Raw genomic sequence first — 12,137 nt, forward strand, 5'->3', positions numbered from 1 at the left:
GCACCGCTTGCTCTTTCTCTCTAATGCATTACATATGTTTACATCTCTTTTTTGCGCACAACGCTTCGATGTCAGAATAGGAGTACTGTCAAAACAAAGCGTGGGTTTGGCAAGGAAATATTATTCAAATGTCAAACAATCAACGTTTACAAATATAGAAGTGCCATCTAGTTTATTTTTATGTAATTATTGTAGAAATTAGGACAAGTCTTTTGAAAAGTTGAATGGAAGAAAACAAACAAAGAATGAATGGTGTAAAGTGTCACTACATATTATTATGTTAAACCTGTACTTTGCGATAGTAACAGTAAAGAAAAATCATAATTATATGTTAAAAAAATAATTTAAGTGCGTAATTATAAATTATATTGAACAATATCCTCTTTACAAGCTGGCTATTGTCTAAAATTGCATTTCAATCTAAAATATATAAAGATTAAAGTTAATAATATCATATTATGTGTACGAGCTTGCTTGCTTCATTGAATAAATAATTTACGTAAAGGTTGTTGACATTTAAGTAAAGATTAGATTAAAATACTTTATCACCAAATGGAGTAAAATTATCTAATTCAATATTAATAGTAGGTAAAGTAAAAATAGTAGGTATCTAATTCAATATTAAAGTTCTAGCGAACCTAAAGGCTAAAAGAACAGAATTTCTTATTAATTATGTTTAAAATACAATAGACTTACTATTATTAGATTGTTTTAATTTTACTAGTCAGAATAATATTGAGAACCAGTGACCTCGCTGATGATTTTTAATTATATTCATGTACAACAAATGCAATATTTTCTAAAGAAAAATATATTAAAGAATAGTTCACCGCCGAGCACGTGATGAATTATAAATACAAATTTAGCTCATTTAATTCAATGGTGCTCGGGTTTGAAGTCCCAATATTCGGTTAAGATTAACGTTTTCTAACGACTGCGCTATCACGGTTATTTTATCAATCGGTTGAAAAATTTCGCTTCAAAGACATTTACATAATGAATGAATGTGGTTAACTCATAACATCATATCGATTTTATTAAAGAATGTTATTGTTAATTTAGTTCTTCCGGGTTCACATAATACATATGTTTTATGACATAGGTAGGCGGACCGGCTATTGGGCCACCTGATGGTCGGCAGTGGTCACCACCGCCCATAGACATTGGCGTCGTAAGAAATTTTAACTAATTCTTACATCTTCAATGCGACATCAACCTTGGGAACTAAGTTGTTATGTCCCTTGTACCTGTAGCTACACAGGCTTCATATCAGAATATAACATTACAAAAGTTTTTTGCTTAGCGTTAGAATATATGATGGGTACCCATACTATCGAATGTATATGGATTCACGAAGAAAATGAGTCTTTAATGTCGATGACGTTGTTATCGCGACTTTGGAAGTAAATAATGAATGAATGAATGTAAAGAATATAAGTAGTAAAATGAAATAGTGTTTTATTATAAATAAATATAACAGTAGTAACTCAAAGAATATTTTATTATGTGTGTGACTAACCACACTCTTCCCAAGCGACTGGACCAATTTTTATGGTTTTTTGTGTCTTCGCTGCAATTGGGTTTTAAGTAAATAAATTGAAATAAATTAAATTGTTATTGCATCTAAACGAAGAGGGGAATACCTCTATATAACTACTAGCGGTCATATATGTATATTTATTAGATCACATAATTGAAAATAGCTATTCTGAATGATAAGTAAGACTTGATTATTTAATTTTACCTAATTATATCCATGAGTAAATAAAATAACGTTTAATTGAAATTATTTTTTTTATTTTTTGGACGGATTATGCAACCATGAAGTATAAAATAGTGCTTACAAAAAGAATGCTACAAAAACATAAATTATTATTCTAGGAATTAAATAATCATGATATATTAAATTTAGTTATTCTGCATAGATTCGACAAGTCGCTTGTAGACTACCTCGGGAGCCTTTTTGGAGAACTGGAAGTCCATGTGGTTGAAATGCTTCTCGGGTACTTTGTAGAAGTCCTTCACATCAGGCAACTCTTTGTGTAATCTCTCAACATCCTCTGGGTGTGCCAACCAATCCTCTTCACTGTAGTAAAGGGCTACCGGAACTTTCACTTCAGTCATGTCGTATTTCGTTGGCTGGCGCATACCGTATATCTTTTTGTTGATCTTGAATCCGTAGTCGTACTTTCTGAACTCATGCGACACAACGGCCTGTCCAAGCTGCTTGATCACCCTTGTTGATGTGCCAGCTGGTAAATGAGCAACGATGCTGGGTATCAGGTCGAAGTCCATATCAGCTGTATCGACGCCAGACATTACGAAGTTGATGTTGGAACACACGTGCTTGCAGCCGATTTCCTTTTCACACATGTTCCCTCCGACTGTATGTATGACCTCCTTGCTCGGTTTGAATTCGCTGTGACCGAGTTGTTCGTGAAGACGTTCATAAAATTGACTATTTGGTGCAATCATTTTTATAAGCGGACTTCGTACGTGGGTCATGTACACCATAGGAGATAATGCGTACATCATAGCGACCTTTTCTCTGTATTCGGGTAGTGTAGCAGCTAAAGCAAAGAATATTGTATTTCCTTGGGAGTGACCGACGTAATACAGCTTCTCTTGTTCTGAAGTTTGAAGAGCGAAGTCAATCATGGCGGGTAAATCGTGCAGAGCGATTTCATCCATGCTGAACTGCCAGAAATCGGGATGAGATTCATGCTTGCTGGCATGGTGGCGGGCATATTTGTTACCACGGGTGTTGCCAAGCCATACATCGTAACCGGCATCGGAAAGTATATAGGCAAGAGATTTTTTAGGGCCCATTAATAACCAGTCATCTGCGCTTCCAAGGATTCCGTGCATGAGTAATACGACAGGGCGTTTATTCTCGCCAAGGATCTCGTTACTTTCTTTGGGCAGAACACGGAACACGGTGAGTAGATAGCCGTCATCAGTTTTCACGATATGTTCTTCTACTCCATATCCGTGGTGCTTGAGTAGTTGAGTTGCGTTGTAGTGTACTTCTTCTTGTGTAGTTTGATCAATTTCTTCAAAAGTCTTGTGAATCATTCTCTTTTCATCCTCGCTAACGTGCTGCATGCTTTTATAGGCATCTTTAAAAATCCTTTCGACATCCTTCTTGCTCTTGACTAGTGATCTAGGTCCAGCTGCAATTTGAACACCCTGCCATTCGATCGCGTCGCCATATGGGATTTGGTCACCCTTTGTTATGAACGAGGAGAATATTGGCGAGTTCCAATTTCTGTTTCCTGACCGAAATAAGGAAGGATAGTCGCTGATGTCATCGAAGCTGAGATGCTCTTTGCTCTCCTTGCTTTCATACGAGGTAGATTCTGACTGATGTTGTTGCTTTGTCTCCTGATATGTTTGTTGAAATTGGTTGACAAGAGGTTGGACGAAGAGTGTGTCCATCTGAGGTCGGAGCTGCTGTCTAACAATGTTAGCCGCGGAATCGCGGGCCAGAGCGAGGCAAAGGAGGAAGTAGACAGCCTTCATGGTGCTCGTTGACTGTGCAGATTGAAACATTACAGGCAATTTTATATTGAAAAATGTGTGTGTTCAGCATCTTGTCTATACAGGCTGTTTGTGTACATACATTGTGTATGTTAAACATTTTAGTAAGTATTTAAATGTTATCTATATTTATTCGATAAATATTTTTAGTAAATTTATTAAGTGATTTAGTCGTCACTCAATCAAAAGGACACACAATTTATCAAATTACTATTTGTCTACGTAAAATTTTATGACTATAATTTTGAAAGTAAAATGTAATTAGCGTTTTAATTATATACACATGTATCAGTCAAGTGAGAATGTTCATGGTATGTTCCTATTCCCATATTTATATATAACGATTTTTTTTAGCTACGCTTAATAAATTTATTTAGGTATTTTTATACAACCTGTATAAACTACTATTAATTTAGGTTACTGTTTTGTAATTGCTCGTGACGTTCTCGTGACTATGTATAACGTGACGTTATTAATTGCTAATTCGTCATTTTCATCATCTACTTTTTGGATCTGACTTTGTTTAATATATTTCGATTTTCTATTATCAGATCTACTAAGATACATGCCACTGTGCTGTTTTAGGTAAGCCAGAATTTATAATAAAACATTGAATAATTGGGAATATCTATTGTGTACATTTTTTTTTCAAAAATAACAAAATATATTTCCTTAACTTTACCTTTTATAAAGTTAGCTAGTTATTTAAATACTATTAATTATTCATTCTATAAATGTTAATACACTTAACGTTGCTCTTTTTTCTAAACGGCTAATGCGTAAATGAACTAATTATTATTAAAAAGGATATATTTTTCATTCAAGTATCTAGTCAAGAATTTAAATTACAAATTTAAATTAGATAGGCAATATACCTATCAATCAAAATTATATTTTATTCAAATAGGCTTTTGAAATGGCATTTTATGGAGTAATATTAAATTCGAACCGGTTCGATAGTTAGAGCCAGCGAGAAATTCAGTATTTACTATTTTCCACAATTTCATTTACAAAATTAAGGTATCTACTTATAGGGCAAGAAACTTTTTAATTAATCTTTTTAAAATTATTATATAACATCTGATAAAATTCTAGTATGTAGTATAATTTTGTATGAAGCACTTAAGTGCAGATTTAATTTTTTTAGAAAATAATTATTTTCAATGAACGGATTTTCTAATACTTTATACATACATATAGATACAACTCGTGTAATCTTTTCAATCAAGTTTAATGTTCCAGCTTATACAAAATATTGGTATTTCTCTTAAACGTCGAGGAAGGTTAATACACTATTTTACATTATATAGTATGTATTTTTTTATTTAATTATTTACGTCGAATGACATAGAACTTGTAACATAGGGGATAAAATATGACACAGTAAATCCGATAAAATAGTTATAATTAATGATCAATTTTATATAGTTACTTAGATAAAATTAAATAACAAAGTTTCTTTCCAAAGAACTCGCCTCGTTGACTTTTATTTAGTTTAGAGATTTTTTAGAAACAAGAATACTAAGCTATATTTTATAGCCGGGAAGTATATAAAAATAATAATATATGAATATTAGCCACGATGATATAATACGCATAAATAAGATATAATAACGCATAAGTGTATTTATTAAAAATTAGATTTAGATAATAATCGAAACGCCTATAATAACATTTTAGCAGTAACTGTTTCACATTTAGCGTAAGCATTATTTTATTAATATGTAATTATTTTACAAACACGATTTACTGATTAGGCATTATATTTAACATTTTATTTTACTATGCTTTTATAAATTTATTGAAACGCTTTCTATCTTTTATACTATATTTTTCGTGGTGTGTATAATGTATGTATGTACTTATGTATACATTATATGTACACATTATGAAATTGTTCTTTAGGATTTTTCATTTGTTCAAGCCCGTCTGGCTACCACTCCCTCATTATATATTCAGAAGCTAAACAGCAATAGATACTTAGGGCGAGCCAGTGAAACTACAGGCACAAGGGACATAACATCTTAGCCCCCAAGGTTGACGGCGCATTGGTGTAATAAGGAATGTTTAATATTTCTTACAGCGATAATATCGGCGGTGGTGACCACTTACCATAAGATCGGTCATTTGTTCGTTCGCCGACCCAATAGCGGATATAGGTGATAAAAAAATATTAATGATACAGAATATTATGTAGATTTCTTAATTTCTCATTTACCTATTTTTTTTTAATGATACGTATAAAAAAAGCATGTACTTAATTAACATTGCAAATGAATAAAATATTGAGAGTATTTATTTATTCAGAATATCCATCACAGCAATGGTTATAATACATACACATACATAAGTAAGATAAAATAAGGAATGTATTGGAATCAGTATTTTTTACATGAAATTATTTGATGAGGTAAAAAAAGGAACTAACATTTCATTTATGGATTGAGGTTGTATTTCTCTTTCACTTGTTTTTCGGCACATATTCACTTTTCTTGCACCTCTCATTTAATGCAGTTCCTTGATTTCATTTTCGCTCTATCATTGACTTACAGTCATCGTTTATTAAATCATCATTTTACCTAGTACAGAATTCACCTCAGAACATAATTTTTTTTATCGTAGTATTACATTTATTTCTATATTACTAGACATCTACATATGTAAATATTTTAAAGTCAAGATGGCCTGTATAGAGGAACTATAACACGTGAATCGTAATTGAAGTTTTCCATTCACAGATTTCAACCAGAAATTTGAACCATTATGAGTCATTGAATTTTCAGATGCTAAATGTGCATTTGTAAATGCATTTAACCTCCGAGCACGAGATAACGGAAACATCCAGAAGAAAAAGCTGCAAATTCCCACCCAATTTCTATTTGTATTAAGTGTGTGTAATAGGGTTGAGTTAATCCTTATATGAGCTTCGCCATCAAAACACTATACGTTTTTTAATAAATAAGCAACGAGTTAGAATGAATTCCACCTAAATTATTCAACTATTTTGATTCAACTGTACATAGTATAAAACGAAGTCGCTTCCTGCTGTCTGTACGCTTAAATCTTTAAAACTACGTAAATGTTTTTAATGCGGTTTATGTTATTTCACAATAAACAGAGTGATTCAAGACAATGGTTTTTCTTTTTTTATAATACTACATATTATAGTTGAGGAAAAACAAGAATTTCAACTAGCTAGCAAAAGCAAGTTTTTTTTTTTCATTTTAAGTTTGTTATATATATATAATATAGGCGAAATTTTGTTTTGAACTGTTTATTTGTTATATACTAATTTTATTATAACATAGTCCTCCTGCTTAGCCTGCCCTACTGTTAAATATAAAAGATGCTAAACAACACTTGTAAGCTCCCAGTGTTGCAAAAGTCCATGGGAGGTGGTCACTTTTCATCGGGTTAGCCTCCTTCTCGTATCAATCCCATAGCAATAAAAAAACAGACAATCGTAGAACTTTTTAATGATTTGATATATTCCTAACCATATCAGGTAACATAAACAAAACCTACAAAATCACCCCGCAACCAGCTAACTCGTGCTGTATTAAAAAAGAACTAGTAACTAATAAAAGCAAAGCGTATTACGTCTGTATATAATATTATAATCAGTATATTTTATACACAATAATAAGTCAGGAAATTGACTTTTATATAATTTTAAAATCAATTTCCTGACTGATTTTATTAACGTACGTCCTGAAGAAAAACAGAGAGGCTTAACATTTGGAAGAGGCCTTCGTTTTTTTCTATTTCGTATGCAGAGCACCGCTAAGAAAGCAATTAGCGAAGTTATTTTAAAAGTGTATTTGCGATTCATCTTAATTCATTGTTTGTGTTATTAGATCAAGACTGCCAGATCGTATAATTGGACATAAAAAGTGTATAATATTGTCATCATATCATTATACAAGACAACCAGTTTGTAAAACTGGTTGTCTTGTATAATTGTATACAAAATTAAAAGTTTAAATTTTAATTTTGCACAATAATAAACATAATATAATAATATTTATAGATAGGTACATTATTTATAATTATATTATCAAAGCATCTCGAAGAGGACGTGTAACTATGTCCTAACTTTCGTTGATATTTTCCTCATAATTCATTTATCTTTAATACCTACTATTTTATCAAAGTATGAATGATTTCATCTCTGCATAAACAAATTACAACCTTGCTCGTGTTGCAGTTATTATATGTTTAGTTATAATCACATCATCATATATTTTTCTTTGGTATATAATGGGATACCTAATGGTATGTGGTCACCACCACCATAGACATTAGTGATGTAATAAAGATTACCCATTCCTAACAACGCTAATGCGACGCCAACCTTGTGAGCTAAGATTTCATGTTCCTTGTACGGTTGTGCCTGTATAGTTACACTGGCTCACACCCTTCAAACCGTGACACGACCATACTAAGTATGTTTGTTGTTAAACAAAGCCCTACCACCATATAAATTAATATCTATTCTAGCAAAAAAATCTTCTTCGTTCATTTTTATTAGTTTACGTTTATTAAAAGAAAATTTAATTAGGTTTTTAATGTCCTTCCTACGTACACGCGTAATTGTGAAACGCGACTTTAACATAGACACTTCCGCTTAAATAATGTAGGTGTATGCATGCAGCATATTACATCTAAAAATACAGAAATCTTTTTAAGAAAAGCAGATTTCAACTATTTATTTTCTCAAATAGTAAAGGTACGAAAAAAAAAATCTGCTATCCTTTGATTTTTCAATTGCTCTTATTTTTAAAATATATATATAAGATTATCTCGTTATCATAACATTTGATTTTCTTTAAGCGCAGCGAAAAACCATATTAAACATAAATAATTAAGAACAACTTAGTAGAACTTAGATTAATTTTATTTCTCATCAATATAATTATGATAGGTAAAATGAATAATACTTACATAATAAAATACCTATATTATGTTACTTGAACTTGTCTAAAAGCGTTCTTTAAATTGTGGTTTATTACTTGTAAAAAATAGCTACTTTTGTAGTATCACTTATCACACAAAGCGTCCGGTTCCAAAAATGTTTTTTAAATATATTTTTTTAATTGAATATTTTTGGATGTTATCTTTGATATTGTTAACGAAGTATACGTTAACAATATCAAAGATAACTAACAATAATTGGAAAGGAAATAATACTTCAATACTCGATCGTTCATAAAGCAATTAGTTGCTGCTATGAATTGATATTGAGGTTTCAATATATTTTTACTAAAATTTTAATAATATTTATGTAAATTAACTTTATATACGATTAGATTTTGACAGAGGATATACCCTATATATGGTTATACATATGAAAGTAAATAATTGTTTACTATATACTATTTTTGTTGGTAGAATAAGGTTGTAATTGATTTTTTTATATTGTAAACCAGACATACAAAGACACAATACTTTTTTTTGTGTCAAATACTCTTGCAAATTGATTTTCACAATCTGATTTGTTAAATAATGCATGGAGACCAACGCATTTTTTTATATATTTAACTTAATGTTGGCAGTATGCAGTACATAATAGAAGATTATATGTGTTTATATTATGTACATAATCATATGTACTTTCGTTGTGATGTCGTATAAGCAAGATTTTAGTAGGGTATTAAAAAAATAACTCTAAAGATAAATTATCTGTTTATTGTGGAGTGACAAATAATCGTTATTAAAATAATAGCAGGAGTTTTCGTAATCTCTTATAAATTAATTTCTTAAAATCTTTCGCGAACAAGAAATCTATATGATTAAACTGGTCGTAAGGTATTTTGTAAATATCTACAGCGTTACCTAACTCGTTGAACAACTTATCGACGTCATCGGGATGTGCCAACCAATCAGCTTCACTGTAAAATAATGACACGGGGGCACTTATTTGTTCTAACGTATAACTTGGAGGGGGCGATTTACCATAACGTAGCAAGTTCTCCGATAAACCATAATCGAATTTTCTGAATTCGTTTGATACAACGTTTTGTCCGTAATGCGCAATCTGTTTTGCTGACGCTCCAGAAGGCGTGTGACCGAACATCACAGGAAGATTAGTTACATTAAGCTGGCCTAAATCAAAGCCAGCGGCTAAAAATATTATATTATTACACAAAATTTCTGCTATCGCTCCATTGCCGCACATCAAGCGTTTTAGAATTCTTATCATTGCATTGTCTGGAAGAAATTCATAGATGCCTAAAGTTTTGGTCACGCTGTGAATAAGTGGACCTCCTGGTGCTAAAAGGCGGACTACAGGCGACTTTGCATTTGCCATAAAGGCTACCGGTGACAATGCAACCATTAAATTAATTTTATTGTTGTAGTGAGTTTTCTCAGAAGCCATTACGAAGAAGGCTGTGGTCCCTTGAGAGTGACCAATATATTTCAGTGTTTCAGTGTTACTCGTTTCAAGAGCATAGTCAATCATAGCTGGTAAGTCGTAAAATCCGATTTCGTGCCAGGTAAAATCCCAAAAAACTGACTCTGATGGATTTAATTTGACGTGATGTCTTGAATGTTTATTTCCACGGGCATTTCCCATCCAGACGTCGTAGCCTTCATTCGCTAATAGGTAAGCGAGTCCGCTCTCCGGGCCCGCTATTACGTAATCATCAGCACTGCCCAATAATCCATGCATCAAGAATATTACTGATCCGTTATTCGGTATTCTATACATGCTAAGAATGTATCCATCTTCGGTTTGAACGTTGTGTTTTTCCACTGTAAATCCATATTTAATTATGAGATCTCCGATATTTAAGTTAGCATCTTCGTTATTTAAATTAGAATTGAATTCAGTGACAAATTTATCTGTTAAATCTATAATATTAGTAGGGCTGATGAGGGTGGGAAAGTTGTATCCTTGGGTTAGCGCTCCGGCCACTGCGAGAGGAAATTTTGTAATAGTATCTACGGTGTTTGTTATGACTTCACTGGATGCTCGAGCTGTAAATTGTACAATAGGATTTTTTGTCCACACGTCTGTAAACAAGGAGGTAAATGAATTTAATTGACTGTTGCATGATATTATTAGAACTGTGAATATAAAACCGCTGGCGATCATGATACACGATCAACTGACGTTAACGATGGTGACACAACTGAGCTCATCTCGCGAGTATAACCTTGATGTATGCTTATTCGTTTTTTTAAATAATACAGTAGCGATACCTAATGCGGTATTAGAGTTATGGCATTAGAATTTAAATAAAGCCCAATGAATGATTGATGTATATTAATAATAATTTTATATTAAAGTATGTTATATTGTATTGAAACTATTTTAGTAATAAAAATGTTACAAATTGGAACCTAATTGATCATGTTAAACACCTGTTTTTCGATGTGACTTATTTATTAGTTCGAAAGTTGATATATATTAAATCAAGATACGTTTAATATTGTATTATAATTACTAATATTCTTTAGTCTTGCTTATCTCTTAAAGGACTTTATAGTAGGCGTATGAACTGTTACTATCCGGCACAGGTACTATTCCTATATTGCCTCTGAAAGCACTGTCAAATATTATACTAAACAAAGACATTAAGATGATCAAATAGGCAATTACGATTTTTTAACTAGTTAGACATATTCCTAACAAATATTAAGACTGACGTGTGTAACGTTGCAGAATGCAGACAGAGTTAAAAGTATCAAGATCGGATGAACCTTGAAAATAACTCATACAATTCATGATTTATTTAGCTACAAAATAATAGATTGAACCTTGGTAGTTTTTAGTTTCTGTTATTGTTTAAGTTAAAATGAACACAGATTTTCTAAAAATATAATAAAATAATGCTTCTAAATAAGTGTTAAGTAAGTATTAAGTAAGAACGTACTCGACGTTAAGGATGTATATTAAGTACCGTTACAGTTCTACATAATTAACTTTAAATATTTCCATCGAATTTATTAGTTTGTTATGTTTTTGTTAAACAACTTTTGACGGTGTTAAAAAGATAATTTCATGCAAACTTATTATGCATAGAACTATCAACAAGTATATATCTATATACAGAGGAATCCGTTTATAATGGCATCGAAGGGAATTGACAAACACGTCATAATAACCAGACGTCATACAAAGCATTTTGTGAAAAAAAAAATAGTATATATATACATATATATTTTGTACGTAATAAGTACGTACGAAACATGTATGTATGTACTATATTTTTCAAATTATAATGAAAGTAATCTTTAATTTTTGTCTGCTTTTGTTTTTTTTATTTTTTTTGTCATAACTGTCTCTAATACTATTTTGTATAGAAGACATAGCCATGGTCAAATTATCATTTTCAATATTGCTATGAACAAATCTGCAGACGACCTTTGAGTGACAATTACTTATTCAGATTAAAAACAATGAGCCAGGTGCTGAACGTCGCCGGGAACATTACCGAAGGTGTGATGGAAATTTATCCAATAACGTAAAGTTAATAACAATTTTACTTTGTCTTTTAACACTTAACACTTACAACACTTTTAACATTAACACGGGTAAGCTTTAAACATTAGGTAGCAAATGTAAAAGCAATATTGAAAATGATAATTAG

General features: G+C 31.5%; 2 protein-coding genes across 2 annotated transcripts; both read right to left on the reverse strand.

Moving 5' to 3' along the window:
- Positions 1-1,775: 1,775 nt before the first annotated feature.
- Positions 1,776-3,532, reverse strand: LOC125070371 (lipase 3-like). Its single transcript, XM_047680213.1, has one exon. It carries the CDS (start codon positions 3,520-3,522, stop codon positions 1,909-1,911), a length of 1,614 nt encoding a protein of 537 aa, XP_047536169.1. The 5' UTR covers positions 3,523-3,532; the 3' UTR covers positions 1,776-1,908.
- Positions 3,533-9,206: 5,674 nt separating this feature from the next.
- LOC125070429 (lipase 3-like) lies at positions 9,207-10,652 on the reverse strand. The gene has a single exon (XM_047680305.1). The coding sequence runs from the start codon at positions 10,637-10,639 to the stop codon at positions 9,254-9,256; it is 1,386 nt and encodes a 461-aa protein (XP_047536261.1). The 5' UTR covers positions 10,640-10,652; the 3' UTR covers positions 9,207-9,253.
- Between the last annotated feature and the right edge of the window lie 1,485 nt (positions 10,653-12,137).

Source organism: Vanessa atalanta, chromosome 17, assembly GCF_905147765.1.
Source record: "Vanessa atalanta chromosome 17, ilVanAtal1.2, whole genome shotgun sequence".
Classification (NCBI taxonomy): Eukaryota; Metazoa; Arthropoda; class Insecta; order Lepidoptera; family Nymphalidae; genus Vanessa; species Vanessa atalanta.

What these genes read in the sequence shown, in the direction of transcription:
- LOC125070371 (XM_047680213.1), bottom strand. Translation starts at nt 3,522, where the DNA reads ATGAAGGCTGTCTACTTCCTCCTTTGCCTCGCTCTGGCCCGCGATTCC.
- LOC125070429 (XM_047680305.1), bottom strand. Translation starts at nt 10,639, where the DNA reads ATGATCGCCAGCGGTTTTATATTCACAGTTCTAATAATATCATGCAAC.